This window comes from Pseudopodoces humilis, chromosome 18, assembly GCF_049639895.1.
Source record: "Pseudopodoces humilis isolate 2021_Gansu_Grassland_sample_001 chromosome 18, ASM4963989v1, whole genome shotgun sequence".
Lineage (NCBI taxonomy): Eukaryota > Metazoa > Chordata > Aves > Passeriformes > Paridae > Pseudopodoces > Pseudopodoces humilis.
Window position 1 is genome coordinate 3,980,941 of NC_142217.1, and position 19,056 is coordinate 3,999,996.

The window sequence follows — 19,056 nt, forward strand, 5'->3', positions numbered from 1 at the left end:
CATGGAGCAGGGCTGGGAACGCTGCCCTCCGTCTGCGCCCTTCCAGGGCTGCTGCCCTTCTCCCCTAGCAGGTGAAATATCTCACAGAAGCGAGTGTAGTAGCACAGCGCCCACACCACACAGCGCAGCAGCCTGGCACGGTACCCGCCCTGACACAGCGCCCACAGCGAGGCAGCGGCTTTCCTCTGGAGAGGGGGAGGACGATTCGTGCCAAGCGCGTCTCTCTCCCGCCCTCGTCACCGGGGCTGGCGCCTCCGAGCGCTCCTCAGCACAGGCTGGGGGCTTCGGCACGGGGGAGGCGACAGAGACGTGTCAGCTCCTGCTGTGCACACGCCGCTGTCACAGCCCGGGTGAAGGCAGGGCAGGAGGCCTGGCCTCCACCGGCCGTGGGTGACGCCACAGCCGGGCCCAGAGGGCTCAGTGGGCTCAGAGCCAGCGCTCCCTCCTCCTCCTCCTCCTCCCTTCCCCGCAGCCGTGAGTACACAAAGGTCTCTGTTCACCGCTACCAGGCCATGGAGGGGGCGAGCACGCTGAGCCCACGGCACCGGAAACCTCCCGCTGTCCTTAACCCAGAGCCCGGCGGGACCGCTGGCCTTGTGTGGCAGGAGGGCTGGGTGACAGCTGGGTCACGGCACGGGGTGACCACGAGCCGCCGGGGGAGGCAAGGAAGGGGCCGGGACCGCCGGACAGTCACCACAGGTGGCTCCGACGCGGGGGTTGGAGGCTCTTGGGGGCTCCGAGGAGCCGGGATGGAGGGTGTGTGCCCCGCTCACGGTGACAGCGGGGACACGGGGGACACGGGACACACGGGACACACGGGACACACGTGGGGCGGGGGGTCCGGCGGGGCCGGCCCAGGGGCGGGGCTGGGGCGGGGCCCCGGGGCGGGCGGAGCGGCGGGGCCGGGTCGGGCCGGGCTGGGCTGGGCCGGGCTGGGCTGGGCACGGCTCGGTGCGGTACAACCGGAGCGCCATGAACCGCTTCAAGGCGTCCAAGTTCCGGCACACCGAGGCCCGGCTGCCCCGCAGGGAGGTGAGCGCTGCGGGACCCGCCAGTGCCGGGGGATCGCGGGGGCGGCGGGGCTGGCGCTGCCGGCGGGCAGGGACAGGGACAGGCACGGGGACAGGGACAGGGCAGGACCGACCCCGCCCCGCGGCACCGGCAGGGCGCGGCTCTGGGCCCCGCAGCTGCGGCATCGCCGGTGTGGCGGGGCCGTGCCCGCGTCCCCCGGCTGCGGGGCGGGTCCGTCGCCCGGACGGCCCCTCCTTGGCACCCGCTGCTGCCCATCCCGGCGTCCGCGGAGGATCCGGGCCCCGGGCGCTCCGCAGGTGGGGCTGCTGGGGAACCCCAGCCCTCTCCTCGGCCGGGGGAGCCCCCACGGCCGACAGCGGCTGGCATGGGGTACCCGTCCCATGGTGGCAGCTCCACTCCTGCCGCTGGGCACGGCTGGCACAGACGGTGCATCCCCGGTTCTTGCTGCCCGCTGCCGTTCGGTATCTCACCCTCCTGGTCTGTGCCAGCCAGGGAGCCATGCAGTGAGTGTGAGATGCTGGGCCTCACTCCTGCCACCCCGCTCTGCCACCCCGCTTTCACAGGCACAGAGGAAGTGCTGGGCCCCACGGGATGCTGCTGAGCTCCATCACCCCAGCCATGAGCTGTTGAGCTCGGCACCGCTGGGGCCAGGCAGCTCTGGGGGTCTCGCTGGGCAGCACAGAGCCATGTGGTGCCCAGCTCCGGCCTCTGCTCCATGAACAGCCAGCTCCAATCATGCCAAGCATCACAGTCCATCCTGGCACGGTGTTGGCAGTGGGTAGCCCTGCCCTGCTGTCCCCCAAACCACAGAGCTGGGCCAGGGCAGTGTCCCAGATCCCTGTCCCTACAGATTTGGCAGGGCAGGGTAGGGGGCAGAGATGCAGGGTCAGGGCTGGGTGAGTCACATCAAGGAGTATTACCTGGACACACAACCCTTCTGAAGGCTCCCCGAGCTGGGCACCCCCCACCCAGCACCTCCTCACCACCATGGCCATGAGTGAGGCTGCTGCTGCTCCCAGCCCTTGGCTGTGTGCACAGTCCTTCTCTGTAACTTCCCAGCCAAACTGTCCTTGCACCCAGCCAGCATGGTCTGTGCTCACACGCCTCTGCAAATCCAGCAAGCATCCAAAACATCCTCTGAGCTTCAGCTGTGGGAGGGGATGTGGTGCCCCCATGCCCACAGCGTGCCACCCTTGGTGTGTCTGCAGAGCAGGTGTCAGGTCTCCGAAATCTCAGTTGGATGAATGTTTGGCTGTGAATCCCAGGCTTCAGATGAGTCACTGGCAGCAGGGAGTGTGTGTGCCTGTGGGGTGTGGGTGCTGGGACACCTGGCTGGGCAGGACATGGTGTTAGTTCCATGATGGGGGAGCTCCGAGGGACAGCGTGCTCTCCCTGTGTTCAGGGAGGGATCTGTGCAAGGTGGCCTTTCCAAAAGGCATTCCCCATTCAGGCATGAATTGTATCCTTGGAAGCGAGGCCATGCGCTCCCCGTAGGGCAGGAGGTGGAGAAGGAAGTCTTGTGTCCAGACCCATCTCAGGTGTCACAGCGGGAAGCTCTGTTCTGTCCCCAGCTGGGCACCTGTTTATGGAGGCACGAGCAGACACCTGACCTGGCTGGATCGGGAGGCACAGTGTAAACATCAGGGATCACATCTGAGTCTCCTCTTCAGGCAGCATCTGCAGGGCTCTGCTGGCTGATGGTCCTTGAGAGCTCACAGTCTGTTCTGGGGATGTAGCCAGGATGGTTTCACGTGCTTTCCTGGCCGAGCTGGCACGCTGCAGGAAGGATCACTTCCTTGAGGGCTGCTGCCTGTGCACAGGGAAATCGTGGGGTCAGGCTGGACCGGCTCTGTGAAACCTCACTGCAGGGGTCCTGCGTGGCACCCCTGGGTGCTGGGGGCCAGATGTGACTGGTGTCCCCCTCACTGAGGGCCCAGTGCAGGGTGACGAGATGCAGATAGTGGGACCCTTATTTCAGGGTCCTGTTCATGCTCCAGACCTGTTCCCCATCCCCACTGCAGCCCCCTGCCCACCTGCTGGGTGTGGGGACAGGAACCTGCCTTTGGCAGGAGAAGGGTTAACAGGTCTGCAGCGAGCTGTGACAGGAGGAAGTGCTGCAGGAACCACTGCTCCCTGTCAGGCCTCAAACGGAACTTGTGCAAGGACAGGAAACCTGGGGCTCGGGGTTTCCCTTCCCTACCCGGGTACCTGCCCAGTTTGTGGGGTATCCACTGCTCTGGACACCTGCTGCAGCTCCAGGGGCTGCTGTGGGCACAAGGCCTGGTGCCAGCCATAAAACACCTGCCATTGCCACTGTCAAGGGTTGGACTTGGGCCTGGGTGTGCCAGGGAGCTCGTGGCCCTGGTGGCTGCTTGAGGTGGGGTGTCTGTCACCTGGAGAGGGTCTGGCTGATGGAGGGTGTCCCAGGGCCCCACAAGTGCAGTGGTCAGCCCTGGGAAACACTGCAGAGTGGGAGGTTGGTTTTGGAGCTGTGTGTCCATATGAGAAGTGTGCTGCTGGAGGTGTTTATTTGCCTTGGTCAGCCACAGCCTGACCCTGTGGTGCTTCACAGCCCAAGAGCTTTTGTCCCATCCAGATTCCCTGGCCCCAGTTTATTGCAAAGACCTCTAAGCACTTCTCACATTGGGACAGCCCAGAGATGGGCCAGTCTGGGGAAGAGGCAGCACCGGGAGCTGGGATGCTCCTGTGTCCCTCCTGTGTCCCACCTTTCAGCCCCAGGGAGGGGCTGTGCTCTGTGACAGGATCGTGAGCAGCCACACTGCCCTGGGACACCTCAGAGGATGGGACAAATCCCATTGATGTCAGCAGTCTCCAGCTCTCTGTTACCATGGGAGTTCCTCTGGGCCTGAGGTCTCTGGCCACACTGTGCCAATGGTCCTCCAGCCGTGCTCCAGGCCCTGCCATAACAAGGCAGCCCCTGACATGTTTTTTCCCTCTCCATCCCAGGCTTGGATCAGTGGTATCCGAGCAGGCTCTGTCACATCCTGTGGGAACCATGTGAAGGCCAGCTGCTGCTGGATCGCCTTCAACGCCGAGGCAGCCGGTGAGGCACAAGGGTCCCCTGCACTGCTTGGGGAGTGTTCCAGGCATCCCTGTGGGGCTGGGTGGTGGGTCAGTCCCCCAGACCCCAGAGTGAGTGGAGGAGGCTTTCCCTGAGATCCCCAAAAGTGCTGACAGTTTCCCAGCTCTTGGCTTGCATTGGAAAGCTGGGTGGCCCTCGTGTGTCCCAGGCTGGGGGATTCCTGACCTGCTCCTGTGTCCTCTCCTGCAGGAGTGCTGGGCATTGTGCCGCTGGAGTGTGAGGATGGGGGCAAGAGGACCATATCTCAGCTCTGCTGCCACTCAGGTGGGTGTCAGGTGCCACCTCCCACCTCCACAGGATGTGTTTGGCCCCACATGGGCTGTGGGGGGGGCTCAGGTGCTGACTCCAAGCCTGGCTGGCCATGGTGGGCTGTCTGCCAGGCAAGGGACATGGGGACCTGCCAGGGACCATCACCTGTGGGCTCTGGTGACACCAGGCTGGAATCAATCCATGTTCCTTCCTCTCTCAGGCTGCAATGAGGCCTGAACATGCAGCTCTTCCTCACAGCTTTCTAGCACAGCCTTTCCATATTACTCATAGCACGCCCTGAAATTCCCAGTACACCCAGTGCCAGGCTGGAGTTGGCATCACCGAGGCATCGCTGGCTCCAGTGGCAGGAGGAACAGGCTGGACCAGCAGCTCTGATGTGGGCAGAGTGTGGCAGGGAAGAAGCTGCTGGCAGAGAAGCAGGGCTGTGCCCTGCCCAAGCACAGCGAGGGGTGGTGCCCACTTCAGGGTGCCCCTCTCCTGGTGTTGAAGCAGCCATGGCAGCCTGAGGGGCACTGACCACCCATTTCTCCAAATTTACACCAGAGCAGTAAGACGGGAGCTGGTTCCAGCACTGCCTCCCCGCGTGTGTGCCCTGGCACGGCTGCAGGGCTGCGCAGAGTGCCCAGCCTGTGCCACCTCAGCCCCTGGCACCAGGAGCTTCCTCAGGTTGGAAAAGCAGGCAGTGAGTTCTTCTGCTCCCCGGGAAGCGCCAGAGGGGTGCACAGGAGCCAGCGCCGCCTCCACGGCTTCCTAATGAGATCAGCAGGGGTCCTTTGAAGCCGGCTGTGCCAGAGCAACGCCTCCGTGGCAGGGAATGGATTTTCTCTCCTCCCGGGTGGATGCAGCCAAGCGAGCTGCCTGCTCTTCATGCCTGCGGGGCCTGTCTCCTGGAAGCGGAAAAGTACACGGTGACCTACTTTTCTGAGCGTGCCAAATGCATCCGAGGGGCTGCTGCTGCTGGTGCCAGCCTTCCTCCCACCTCCCACGAGGCTCCCTGCTGCCGGGAGCATCCCTGCCGCTGGCATGCTGGCCTGGGGTGTTACAAAGGGAGCCTTGTCACCAGCATGGCTCCAGCAGAACATGGCACAGACACCCTGATGCTGTTCCTGCTGCTCCCTGCGCCCTGTGGGGCTGTCAGTCCATGGATCAGACAAGGAGATGCTCCCTCCAGGGTTCCTATCCCTGCCAAAGGTGTGCAGGTCTTTGAGGGACAGTAGAGGGGCTCAGTAGAGGGGCTCAGGCACTCACAGCAAAGCTGAGCTGCTCCAAAACACCTTGATGGGGCTGAATCTAACCCCACTGCTGTGTGTGTAGGGAAGGAATGAGGCTGGGAAGAGCAGAGGGGCAGACACACTGTCTGCAGGGGAAGGTGGGGACAAACTTCTGCCCTTCTCCTTCCAGATGTGGTCACTGACTTTGACTTTTCACCCTTCGATCAGCTCCTGCTGGCCACAGGTTCTGCTGATGAGACGGTGAGTGCTCAGGGACAGGGGTCCCAAGGGGACTCCTCACGCCCCCCCAGCATGTCTCTGGGGTTTGCTGCAGAGCTGGAGTGATGGGACTAAGAGGAGCATGGGGTGGAGGGTGCCAGCCTGGGGAGAGCAGAGTGGGACATCCCCAGGGGGACAGAGCAGATGGTCAAGGATCAGCCTCTACCCATCTGGACCTGTTCCCATCAAGCTGCAATGACCTGGGAATACTCAGAGACCTCAGGGATCAAAGCCTGGGAAAGCAGCGAGCCCAGGTGGAGCACTGCCAGCACCCAGCTGGGTCCTGCTCACCTGCCCTGGGACTGACCACCCTGCTCTCCTGGGGCTGCAGGTGAAGGTGTGGCGCCTGCCCGAGAGCAGCCAGGACGTTCCCGGCAGTGCGGGGCTGACCCTGGGGCCCGGGGGGGCCCCGGTGGATGCGCTGCAGTTCCACCCCACGGCGGACGCTGTCCTGGCCAGCGCTGCAGGGAAGAGAGTCACAGTGTGGGACCTGGGGCAGCAGCAGCCCCTGACAGGTAGGCAGGGCTGTGACTGCCCGTGACACGTGTCCTCCCTGTGTGTCTGCCCCATGTTCTCACTGTGCCAGTGCCTGGGCTCGAGGCCTGACCTTGGTGTCACTGAACAGGCAGCTCAGGTGGCTTTTTGGGCAGGGCACCACAGCCCCTTGTGTCTGTGCTCCCCCATGCTCTGATGGAAACACTCTGGTACTGGCCAAGGCGTCTGCAGGATCTCTGCTGGGGATCCCCTGGGTGGCAGGTCCCTCTCTCTGCATGTCCCAGGGTAGATGTGGGTGGTTGCTGACCTGCCTTGCCCAGACCTCAGCCACCCTGAGGGGGAAAGGAGGTGGGTGGCAGCATAGGCCTGTGCCTTTTGCAGGGCTCCTGCCCTTTGTCTCCAGCTCCTGCAGGAATGTTCCCTGCAGACACAGCAGGCTCCCACTGGGTCCTGGCTGCCACCAGCCCTTTGGAAAGACCAGATCATTTCTCCTGGGAAATATTCTGGGTGGGAGAGTGATGGCTCCTGCCCTGTCTGCAGGAGGGACCCTACTTGATCCTGACCCTGCTTTATCCCCGCAGTCCTGGATTCCCACGGGGACCAGCTGCAGAGCCTGACCTGGAAGCGAGATGGCCACCTCCTGGGCACCTCCTGCAAGGTGAGCAGTGCCCAGGGGTGACCTCGCCATGGCACGGCATGGATGGGCTGTGCCAGCTGCTGGATGCACCCTGATCCTGGGCGGCACCCGTTTCACAGAATCCCAGAATGATTTGGGTTGGAAGGGACCTTAAAGCTCGTCTCGTTCCACCCCCTGTCACGGGCCGGGACACCTTATCTTAGCCCGGGGTGCTCAGAGCTCCATCCGGTCTGGCCTGGAACGCTTCCAGGCATGGGGAGCATGGGAGGGACGGGAAGTTTTGGGGTGGAAAAGGGCAGGAGCGGGGTCAGCGAGCCCGAAGGGAGGCGGGCGGGGAGCAGCACTAGATGGCGCCGGCCGCTCGCTGCGGGACGCGCGGGGGCCGCGGCCGGGCGGGCGTGGCTGAGCGTGCAAGGGCAGCGTGCAAGGGCAGCGTGCAAGGGCAGCGTGCAAGGGCAGCGTGCAAGGGCAGCGTGCAAGGGCAGCGTGCAAGGGCAGCGTGCAAGGGCAGCGTGCAAGGGCAGCGTGCAAGCCACGAGCACCCCAGGCCGTGCCCGAAGGCTCGGAGAGCAGCTCTGAGCTCACAGCCCCAGGCTGGGAGCGCAGCCCGCGCCGAGCCGAGGGAGAGCGAAGGGTTTGCGGGGGGAGCCCCGCTGTGCGCCCCGGGGGGAGCCCGGAGCCCGGCCCAGCGTGCAGGGTCAGGCTGCGGGATGGGTCGGAGTCCCAGCTCATGGATGGAGGCCCGTGCCCAGCGTGTGAGCTGGCTCGGAGGGCACAAGGCCAAGCCGTGCCAGCTGGGGTGCAGATCAGCCCCTGTGCTGCGTGGCTCTGGCCAGAGTGTGTGCTCCCCAAACAGCACCCTGGCCCTACTTTGAAGGCTCCCTCCTTTTCTGGGAGCAGTTTTGAGGGTGTCAGGGTCCTGGTGAGGCTCTGGGGGTGCCTCCCTGCCCACAGTATGGGAGAACACAGTGCAAGCCATCCATAGAAATAGGCACTGCAGGCAGTAGAGTGATGGGCAGGGAGGGGAGGGATGCTCACTGCAGCCTTCTGCCCAATGCATCCTGACATCCTGCTGGCCCCGAGGTCCTTAACCCTCCTGTTTTCTTTTATCTCACCAGGACAAGAAACTGCGGATCTTTGACCCCCGAGCAGGCCCAGCTGCCTCCCAGGTACTGTCCCTTTTGGATGTGCTGCAGGCAGCCCTGCCCAACCTTTTGTCTGCAGGGGGGTGAGCTTTGGTCCCCCAAACCATCCCAGCCCTGGCTGGGCTTGAGAGATGCAAGCAGCTGAAGGCAGGGGGAATAGGACTGTCCCCTTAACCCTGGAGAGGTTTGGCAGAGGGGGCCCTGCTCTCCCACTAGGCCAGGGAGCACAGTGCAGTGGCACGTGCCAGGCGAGCCCTGTGGGTGTGAGGGCTCTGGGCTCCTGGGCTCTGCAGGCTCCTGGGCTCTGCTCTGCCCTCTGGGAGCCAGACCAAAGGCTCTTGGGGACGAGGGCAAGGGCTGGGCGGTCAGATCCGCACAACTCAGCAAATAACAGTGATTAGGAAATAAGTAGAGAATTTAAGCCTTGACGTCAAGTTCAAACAGCCTCTTATTAGAGGTTTCCTGTGGCTTGGGGCTCTGGCTGCAGAAGGGGCTGGAAGGCCTTGGGAAGGGAGGGATGCAGTGGAGAGCAGGGTGAGCTGGCTGCAGTGGACTCTGGATTCGTGGTGGATCTCCTGCTGCCTGTGGGCTCGGGAAGCCAATGGCCTCTGGTGACAATGCTCAGGCACAGCAGTAACCCAGGCACTGATGGAAGGGACCTGGAGCTCCAGTGCTGCACCAGGACTTTCCACCTGCTCCTGCACATAACCCAGGTGCTGAGCTCCCCAAAAGCCCCTGTGTGCTTTCTGCAGTACAAATGATGCCCTGACCCTTCAGGCAGCCTTATAAACACCCCTCCACAAAAAATAAACACAAACCCAGTGGTGACACGTGCGGACGAGCCAGGGCAAAGTGCTCCCAGCACTCCAGCAGCTGCCACGATCCTGTTCTGCTCCAGTTGCCACTCAGCATGGCTGGAAGATCCCATTCTCTACTCCAAAATTTATCCACCACTGGCCTCAGTGCTCCCCTCCCCTCCTGGCCCCCCTTCTCCCCCTGCCAGACCTGTCTGATGGCGGAGCTGTGAGTGCGATGGGCTCGAGCCAAGTCTCTTGGGGAGGGTGGACTCTGTCTCGCTGAGCTATTAAAAATAACGTGTGAATGATGGTGGCTGTTCAAAGCAGGCAGTTCACTTCCCTCCGCTGCTGTCTGATCCAGCCCGGGGCCGGCGCTCCTTGTTTGCCAAGAGAAATATGCACCTTCACTGCCGCGGCCCTGCCCCGGCCGGCTCGCAATGGATGGAGATGTTTAGTCTTGGAGAAGTGCTCTGCTGAAGGGGAAAACTTTAAAGTGCCATAAATCCTCTGGAAGTTTGCGCAGGGCTTGCTTAGCCAAGAGGAATAACACTCCTGGGTTTTGTTCTTTTCTTTTTTCCCCATTGCTGGAGGGCTGGGTTAGTTGGAAAGTCTCCTTTTCCCCCCGGGCCAGCACGGTTACAGAACCGGGTGATGCCGGGGCCGCCGTGCGGTGCCAGCACCTCGCAGGCTCCTGGCTTTGAAGTTGCCTGTTTTTTTGCAGAGGTGAGCTGCAGGATGGGTTTCCCAGCTGTGCTGGCCCCTGCAGCACCGTGGGCTGGGTTTCCTCACAGCCAGCACAGGGTCCTGCTGCCGGCTCACCCTGGTCCCTCCGTGGAGCTGAGAGCCAGCCCCAGGCTGCTCCTCCGGCTGGATTTCTTAATTTGCCAAGCCTGCCTCATTAAACATTCCTTTGTTTAGAGCAGGGGAAAAGAATGAGAAGGAGCTAAAATAAGAAGCTCAGGGAGGAGGGGTCACTCCTCCTAGTACCTGCTGCTGCTCTCAGGTGCCATGGATGTGGCACACATGGGGCTGGGGACCGAGGTGGGTGACAAGGAGGGTGACTGGCAGGCTGCCCACATCCCTTGGCCATGTCCCCGCCAGGGCCTGACCCCCCATTCCCGGCTACGCCCGTGGCAGCTATTTTGAGCATATCCCAGCAGCGGGCAGACGTGTGTGACGCAGCGTGGCCGGGGTCTGGCTGACCCCGTGGGGTGCCTGGTATGTACCCAGGGCCATGATTTCCCTTGGGACAGCAGTGGCCTCATCCTGCTGGATCCCCATCCCTTTGTTGCAGCCCCTTTGTGAGCATCAGGGCTGTGCTCATGCCCTGTGGCTGCTCTCTGTGCCCTAAACTGGCAGTGGAGATGGCAGGGCTGTCCTGGGTCCTGCCTTGCCACCCCCTGCAGCCACGCTCCCGCTGCTGGCTGGGTCCAGGTCCAAGCACCACTGTCGTTCCAAAGAACTCTGTGAGTTCTGTGCTCTGCCTTATCCCCTCCCAAGGCCACGCTGCTCCGGCCTGTCCTCCCCTCCCACAGGCTGGTGGTCGCCCTCCTCGCCTTGACCCTCCCCCTGGAAGCGATTCACATCCTCTCCCTTGCGGCTTCGGCCCTGCCGAGGCTCAGTGTCGCAGTTCCTGTCCTCACCCTCCTGCAATCCCCGTGCAAACCCCACCAAAGGTCCCTCCCATGTCCCCCGGGTCCTGCCCTTGGTGGGACAGGGGACACAAGGCTGAGCAGGGAGCTTGAGCAGCGGGAAGCTCCATGCCCGTGCCATGCCCAGCTCATGCCTCAGGTGTGTTCCCAGCACAGTGGAGGGCAGTGATTCGCATATGCTGTGGGCTATTAAGGTGGCATCTCTGCTTGCCCACTGCTCTGGCCACCTTCCCCTGGGTACAGAGCCCACGGGCCGCATCCTCCTCCACACATGGAGCTGTGCAGGCTGGTGCGAGGGGCTGTGTGTGCATTTGGCCAGCACGTGGCTCCCGGGACTGGCCTGGGACAGGCACCCTCCGTGTGGAGCTGCGGGGCAGCCGCTGAGCGCGGCCAGTGTGGGATGGAGAGGAGCCGGCTCCGTTCTCACGAGAAACTTCCTCCGCCGGCGTTCGGGCAGGGCCGGGGGCGAGGGAACGGCCGCGCACCGGGGCAGCGCACGCCCCGCTCACGTCCTAATGAGCTGTGCTAATGAGCGGGGCCGGGGCTGAGGGCGCCCGGGGACAGCTGGGAGAGTGTCCCTGGGGGTTTGTCCCCGCCGGGGGTTTGTCCCCCCAGCTCGTGGGCTGTGCCGGGGGCAGAGCTCAGTGATGGGCAGCAGCCGATGCTCACAGCCCAAGCACAGCCGGTGCTGTCCCAGCCCTGCTCAGGGTCTCGGGGGAAAGAGGGACTCCAGCCCCTGTCCCAAACCACAGCCGCCATCCCGTGGACCACATCATCTGTGCCACAGTGGGTGATACACCATGGAGAGGGTCCCTGGGGGCAGCATGGCCATGGTGCAGGGTGATGCTGTGGAGAGCCAGGTTTGGGGTGATCTGGCTGTGCCCACAGCCAGAATTCCATGGACCCTGACACGTCGCCTCTGTCCAGGATCCAGCTGTTGGCCCAGGGCTGGCTGGGGACCACTTGTCATCATCGGGGAGGCACATCAGGACATAGAGAGACTTCAGCCTTCCTCCTACTGCCCCATCATCATGGTATCCCATGCTGGGGTCACCCCGGGGGTACCTGACTCCCAGCCTCGGCAGCAGCTTCCTCCGGGCTGGGGGAAGGTCCACAGCATCCCACATTCCCAAGGAGACCGTGGGAAGCTATGAAAAAGTTGGCCTGACTCTGGGCAGCCTATTTATAGCACAGCACGCTCGGCGCTCTCATGCTTCTGTTCCCCAGCGTAGCTGCACGGGACTGTTTATATTTCCTCTGCTCCGCTTCCCCCTCGGCCGTCCTTCCCAGGAATGCCGCTTGGTATGGCAGACATGGGGAAGTCAAGGAGGATTTGGAATGAGCCAGAGGCATCTCAAGGGGTGTGGGTGTTCAGTGGCACCGGCTCACCCTCGCCTGGGTGCCCATCCCTCCCATTGGGAATGGCCTCACCAGCTCAGGCCCACACAGGTTGGCATCTCCATGACTGGGGCTGGAGCTCCTCACGGTATTTCAGGAGCCCCAGCCTGTGCCTGACCTGGGATTCCTGGCAGGCTCCTCTCCAGAGGGCAAAGGTGTTTTGGGATTTGAGGGCATCATAGGAGGGCTTGTGGGGCTGGTGGCTGCAGGAAGAGGGGAGAGGCAGTGGAGGAGGGCTGGGTGCTGGGGGCTGCAGCCTGCCCACCCCCCTGGCCAGTGAGTCCCCCTCTCCTGTCCAGGGAGGGAGGTCCTGCTCCCATCCCAGCCTTGTGGTTGTCTGTGCCCACGGGAGCCCACCCACCTTCCTGCCCTTGCTGGCCCCACAGCATCCTCTGGGACACGGCCTTGGCCTCACCGAGGGCAGGAGGGGTTGGATGGAGCGTGGGGGCTGTGCTGGTGGTGAGGGGAGAGGCAGGGTGTGTGTGACACACACACACCACACACCTGGCAGAGGGCAGGGCCAGTGCTGGCAGTGTGATGGCTACTGGGGGATCCCCGCTGCTCTGTGGGATCTCTGCACTCCCCTGGAGCAGGTGACTGCTCCCGGTCTCCTTGAGCTCCGAGCAGAGACCAGGAGCAGGGCTAGCCTGGGAGAGGCTGCTCTGTTCTCCTGGTTACCTCTGGAGTAACTGGGATTTGGCAAGGGAAAGAGATCACTCACATTCTTGTTCGGAGAGGAGGATTCGGTGCGTGGTTAACCCTCTCAACTCCTGGGAAGCTGTTCCTCCTGCTGCCCACAGCCTCGTGGGGTGTGCAAGGAGCAACGGCTTCCCCATGTGCAAGGACCGGGACTGGGTGTCTGTCCCCAGAGACCCCCACAGTGCCCTGGCCAAGGGAGACCCTTCCTGCCCTGGCACCCCCTGGCAAGGGGATAGCTCAGCCTGGCACTGGTGCCTCCTGTGCCCACGCAGATCCCGCTGCTGGGGTTGCTTCCCACGGGGATCAGATACCCGTGGGCTGTTAGCCATGCTCATGGGCTGTTAGCCACAGGCAGGGCTGAGCTGTCCCAGCCCTGCCAGCCACGGGGGCTCTGCCAAGAGCAGAGCTTTGAACCCCCCGGCCACCTCCCAGCCCCAGGGCTCTGCCCTGGGCTCCCACCTCCGGCTCTCCCTGCCCTGCATCCGGCTCAGGGTGACGGCTCCCGGGGAGACAGGGAGCAGCCTTGGCTTTGTGTGGGGCTCTCCCAGGCAGCCGCGGAGCCGAAGCGGCCGCTCCCTGCGGGCAGCTGTTCCCAGCTCCCCGACCCCGCCGCATCGCTGCCAACAGCTGCGTCCGACACGCCGGCCCTGGGCCCCCGCAGCCCCCGGGGCTGCGCGGGGAGAAGGGCTGGGGACCCCCGTGGCAACCAGCACCTTACCCCAGCCTGCCTAGGAGGGATGGGTTGAGACTAGGAGAAAACTCTGAAAACTCTCCCCATGCAGCCGATCTGGCTCCGGGGGCGGGGGGGGGGGGTAGGTGTCACAGGCTCCCCCCAGCCTGGGCTGCCCAAAACCGGCAGGGCTGAATCCCTGCAATGGGCGGGAGGAGCCTGGGCTGCCTGGGCACCGGCAGGGAGCTGGGAGGCTTCCTTGGATCCCTGAAGCCCAGAGCTGGTGGGCTCCTTGCAGCCTGCCGGGAGGACAAGCGGCTCAGGAGGGACGCCCATCCCTTGGCTGGTTCCCTGCTCCCGGGCTTCCAGCATCACTCCGGGAAAGGTGCCAGCCTGGGTCTCTGCCCAGCTCTGCCAGCCCCAGGGGTCCACAGCAGCCCCACGGGTGTCCCAGGGCTGAACCACACCAGTGTCCACCCTCAGTGCCAGGCCACACGGCCCGGTCCCTGCCAAGACCCTCTGCACCAGGGGAGCTGCTGTCCGCACGCTCACCTCTGGCAACATCTGCACGGGCTGAGCACGGAGCCCCAGCCTCCCGCATACTTGCTGCCATACGTACAGCTCAGCCGGGATGGAACTAATGCAGAAAACATGGCCCTGCGCCTCAGCCGGCACGCCGGGGGCTGGGAGCGCCGCGGCAGCGCCCTGCCTGCCCTCCTCCAGCCCTGCCACCGCCCCGGGGCTGCCGCTGCTGCCAGCGGGTCCGGGGCACCCGCGGGACCCAGGGGTTATGGGATCTGCAGATGCTGAGCTGTGGCTGCCGCAGCTTAGGTGCAGAAGTGTTCTCCTGGCTGTCGCGCGGGCTGGCCCCGACTCCTGGAGTTTCCATCCCTCTTGGCACCGATCCTGGGACACGTTCCCTTCTCCAGGTCCTTTCCCTGCCGGGCGCTGGGTTCGCTGCCAGCGTGCTGGCGGTGGGGACCAGGCCCCTCCTGCCCCACATCCTGGCCCTGCGGTTGGGAGCGCCGGGCTCAGCTTGGCCAGCGCTGCCTCTTCCAAGCGAGCCGTGTTTGTGCTGGCAGGGCAGCTGGCGTGACGGAGCCAGGGCACAACAAGCTTGGCACCGCACGCCTGCTCCCACCCTGGCTCTCTCCAGACAGTGGCACCGCTCTGGGGCTGGAGGCTGCTCCAGCAGAGCTGCTCCAGTGAGGGGTGGGAGGTGCGGTCCCTCCATGGCCCCTCTCTGGCTGCCGCGGTGGCAGAGCCTCGCTGGCGGTCGCAGTGCGGTCGTGGCCGGTGGTCACAGTGCTCGCACCAAGGGGACTGCAGCTCACGGCTCCTCCGTGGGCACAATCGGTGCTCACCCCACCCCTCCTGCCCCCACACCTGGTGCCCCTGCCCTGTCCTGGAAGCACCGTGCCAGGTTTGGTTCTGGCAGAGCCCTCCGCTTTCCCTGCCAGCTCTGAACTCGTTAGCAGCCAGTTCTTGGCGCTCCTCAGTGAGAGCGAGGGGCTGCGAGCGCCGCCTGTGCCGCGGGCCAGGGCTGGCTGCCGGCTCCCACTGGGGCGCCGGGAACCGCAGGACCCATCTGGGGACCACATGGGAGCCGGGAAACACCCGCTGACAGCCCCGTGGAAGCTCTTCCCCTCCTATCCTCAGCAGGACCACGATGGGGACAGGATGTGGGTTGGGGGTCCCACCCGCACAGGGAGCCCAGGGGAGAGGTGAAGCAGGGCAGGGGATTAGAGCAGTCTGGTGAACGTGGCCAGGCTCAGTTTGCCGTGTTTCAGTAGCCTCTGGGCACACACGGGGCACCCAGCTCCAGGAGCCAGGATTCAGCATGGATAAAGAGCCCGGAGGTGCAGCCAGGGAAGTAAGTCCTCCTGTCATCATCACCGTGGCAGAGCCTCCTCTTGCGTGGCATGGAGCAGCTTCTTCACAGCACTCTGTCCCCCTCACCCTGGGTGAGAGCGCTGGGGATGTGGGAGCCATCCGGTGGCCTGTCACACTCTACCTGCTCCCACCCTCCAGTCCTTGCTGGGAGCTGGGCCAGCTGCTCCACAAGGCAACCACGCTGGCATGGGAGGGAGTCCGGGCTGTCACTGCTTGCAGGCTGTCCCCACTGCTTTGTCCCCAGGGCAGCTCTCAGCAGAGCCAGCAGCCAGCACTCAGGGCAGTTCACAGCCATGGCTGGTGAAGCACATGTCCCCTGAATGTGTCCAGTGTGGCTGGCAGCAGTACTGAGAGCCCTGTCTCCTGTGCCTTGCAGAGTGTCCCGGGACACGACAACAACAAGGACTCCCGGCTGCTCTGGATGGGCTCCAGCGATTTCCTCATCTCCGTCGGGTTCAGCCAGGTACGGTCCTCACCAGGAAGGTGGCCCTGGCACCACTGGCATGTTCCAGCCCAGCAGTTGCTCCCTGAGGCTGCCAAGTGCTTTTTGTGTGGCCTGTCCCCCATGAAAGCAGGAGGTCCCCTTGCCAAGTGCCCTGGCCCTTGCTGGGATGGTGGAAGGTGGCTGGCGAAGGCGGCGGCACTGCGGAGCCATCCAGGCAGCCCCGGTGCCCACTGACTCCGTCTGTGTCTCTGCAGATGCGGGAGCGGGAGGTGAAGCTGTGGGACACACGGAAGCTCACCGGGGCGACTCTCACCGTGGCACTGGACACTTCACCTGGGTAGGGACGGGGACTCAGCATGGGGTGGGAGGGTGAGCAGTGGAGATGTCATGGTCAGAGACCCATCAGGAGTGTGGTGGTGGAGCAGGAGCTGGCAGGGAGCTCTTGGAACCAGCAGCTCTCGGCCACAAAACTGGTGACAAAGCTGGGGACCGCACAGCCGCATCCCCATCACGGTTTTGGTGAGAGGGCAGAGGCAGTGCTGGCGAGGGCACAGAGGTGTTCTGTAGTGCTGTGGTGTGTGGTGGCGCTGCTGGGGACAGCGTCTGAGGTGGCTGCTGGCTGGGTGGGCTTGTGCGGTGGGGCAGCACCACAAGATGCTGCAGGCAAGTGAATCCCTTTGGCGCTGCTGGAACACCGGAGCAGCTCAGCCCTGGCCTCCCACTCCTGTCGTGCTTTGTGCCACGGTGCCGTCTGGCTGCCCAGCCAGCTGTGGCTGCGCTGCGCTCACCAGGCACCCCTGGGGAAGTGGAAAAGGAGCTTTGGTGGTGTAAGGGGTCAGCGCCCCTCGTCACGGCACGATGGAGCTGTCTCCATCTGCAGGGCACTGCCAAGGCTGGGAACCCTCCAGTTAGAGCTGACCTGGCCTCTCCCACGCTGCCCAGTGAGCTGGCCTGGCGTCACCATGTGGGCAAGGAAATGGGAGGAGGAGGAGGCTGTCTTTTCATCCCACCAGGGTGATGGGGGTTTGGGGCACAGTACTTGTTGGGATGCACTGGAGGCCACCAGCCCTTCCCAGGGCAAAGCGCTGGCTTGCTGGGAGCCTCACTGTGTGCCGAGCTGGCTCTGTGATGGCCCGGGATGCTGGGGCAGGCTGAGTGGTCGGCAGCCAATGCAGGGCCTCTGGTGAGGGGCTGAGTGAGCTATGACAGCCCCTTGGCTGCCCTGCCAGCAGCCCCCACACCAGTGTCAGCTCCAGGCCAGAGCTGGCAGCAGCCAGGACAGAGAGGAGAGGAGAGGAGAGGAGAGGAGAGGAGAGGAGAGGAGAGGAGAGGAGAGGAGAGGAGAGGAGAGGAGAGGAGAGGGAGAGGGAGAGGGAGAGGGAGAGGGAGAGGGAGAGGGAGAGGGAGAGGGAGAGGGAGAGGGAGAGGGAGAGGGAGAGGGAGAGGGAGAGGGAGAGGGAGAGGGAGAGGGAGAGGGAGAGGGAGAGGGAGAGGGAGAGGGAGAGGGAGAGGGAGAGGGAGGGAGAGGGAGAGGACCTGCCCTGGGCATGGTGGGGTGTGTTGGTGTGGTGGGAGCAGGGGGAGCTGCCTAAGCATCCCTCACCCTCCTGCCAGCTGCCAGGGGAGCAGCTCCCAGCTCTCCTGCTCACCAGCTCTGCCAGTTCAGTGAGCAAAGGCCATCATCAGTGTCCACTGAACGCTCTCAGGGGAGGCTGAGGCTGCTACAAGGGGTCGCCTCGGGGTCCATTATTGCTCTTGGCGGAGAATCCATTGGGAATTACCCCGAATCCTCGCTGGGCCGGGGCGAGCCAGCCGGGCTAAATGGGATGCAGGCGCTGCTGTGCTCGGCCCCCTCAGCACAGGCTGCAGTTATTTTGGCTGCCGGGTTTATCGGCGCAGGAATGCGGCTGGCGGGCGCTGCCTGCGCGTCACTCCGGGGCCCTCCGGCTGCGTGGCGGGGCCAGCCGAGAGGGGCTGGGGGCGGCGGGGGCGAGCGGAGACCCCCCCGTGCTGGGGAGGTGCTGTTTTTAGGCAACCGCGCCGGGGCCACCGCGCTTCCAGCCCCGAGCGCTCCCGCCTGTAAATCTGGCGGAGATGACAAATGGCGGAGGGGGATTTGGGCTGGCTCCCGGCGGAGGTGCCGAGCGGGGGCCGCGTTCTCCCTCCGGCAGAGTCATCCCGAGCACGGCCGCGACGCTCAGGAGCCGTGGAGCCTCGGCAAGGGCACGGGGCGGATGGTCTTGGGGTCACCAGATCACCAGATCTGCTTGGGGCAGACCAAGAACCGGGGGACAGGCACTGAGCCCCGCCGGGATGGGGAGCAGCAGCGGGGCTGGCTGAGGATCTTCGGCGTGGCCCCGGGTGCCCAGCGTGGGGCACGGGGATGGTTTGGGCAGTGCAGCGGTGCCTGGGGAGCAGCAGCAGCAGCAGCAGCAGCTCGTTGAAACTCTTTGAGGAAGCAATCAGTGGGCGGGCAGGAAACTCATACCATTCATTACTGACGCCAGGCCGGCAGGAAGGGGAGTCCGCATCCCCACCGCATCCCTACCGCATCCCCACCGCGCCCGCCGAGCCGGCACCACGCTGCCCCATGGCACCCCAAAGCAGGGCCATGGCGTGCCCCAAGGTGGGAGTCACCCCAGGGTGCTCACCCCAATGCCCACAGCAGCACCAAACCCTTCAGGCTGGTTGTGCCCCTATCCAGCATCCCTGGAAGAGGGCAGAGTGGGAGGCACCAGCCCCATGGACCTCCACATGTGCCTTTTGGAGGTTCTGTTTCCCAAATCCTGAGCAGGTGAGATATTTCTGACCACACAAACGTCATTTTCAAAGCACCCCAAGCATGTCAGGTCTGCTTAAGAGCTGATCCCCCCAATGCCCAGACCCTGAGGGAGCAGGAGGTGAGAGGTGTGGGTGGCCATGTCCCCTCTCCACATCCTGGTCCTCAATGTGCCACCTCTGGGTACCTGATGTTCCTTCGGCTCAGGTTTTGTCCTCCCTGGCCCCCTTTAATTAGATCAAGGAGCAGCAGGGCAGGAGCCAGGAAGGGGCCTCAATGGGTTATTGTTGCCCTAAATTGTAACCAGCACCAGCGGGGTTGGGTTACCGGCTCCAACTTGGGGTCACTGACCAGACCCTGCTGCCACACGCCCGGCGGCCAGCGCAGCACTGCCCTGGGACGGTGCTGTCACCACCATGGTGACAGAAGAACAGCAGCTCCCTTGGCTCACTGCTTCTTTTGATATCCTGAAAATGTCCCCAGGGAGTCTCTGGGGTGCCACAGCCAGCTCAAGGCTATGGCTCAGGAGGGATGAGATTCCAAGGTCAGCA

At 64.0% G+C, this 19,056-nt stretch overlaps 1 protein-coding gene across 2 annotated transcripts in view; it reads left to right on the top strand.

The window, feature by feature from the left end:
- Positions 1 to 899: 899 nt before the first annotated feature.
- CORO7 (coronin 7) overlaps positions 900 to 19,056 on the top strand; it is a 35,072-nt gene continuing 16,915 nt past the window's right edge. The window contains exons 1-9 of one of the 2 annotated variants that reach the window (XM_005523148.3): positions 900 to 1,032; positions 4,000 to 4,096; positions 4,325 to 4,399; positions 5,807 to 5,877; positions 6,227 to 6,410; positions 6,972 to 7,048; positions 8,146 to 8,196; positions 15,658 to 15,744; positions 15,981 to 16,063. In XM_005523148.3, coding sequence (XP_005523205.2) covers positions 973 to 1,032; positions 4,000 to 4,096; positions 4,325 to 4,399; positions 5,807 to 5,877; positions 6,227 to 6,410; positions 6,972 to 7,048; positions 8,146 to 8,196; positions 15,658 to 15,744; positions 15,981 to 16,063 — 785 coding nt within the window. In that variant the 5' untranslated portion in view covers positions 900 to 972. Of the gene's footprint in view, positions 1,033 to 3,997; positions 4,097 to 4,324; positions 4,400 to 5,806; positions 5,878 to 6,226; positions 6,411 to 6,971; positions 7,049 to 8,145; positions 8,197 to 15,657; positions 15,745 to 15,980; positions 16,064 to 19,056 lie in introns of those variants that run through there. The other variant, XM_088063882.1, reaches the window with a different exon arrangement.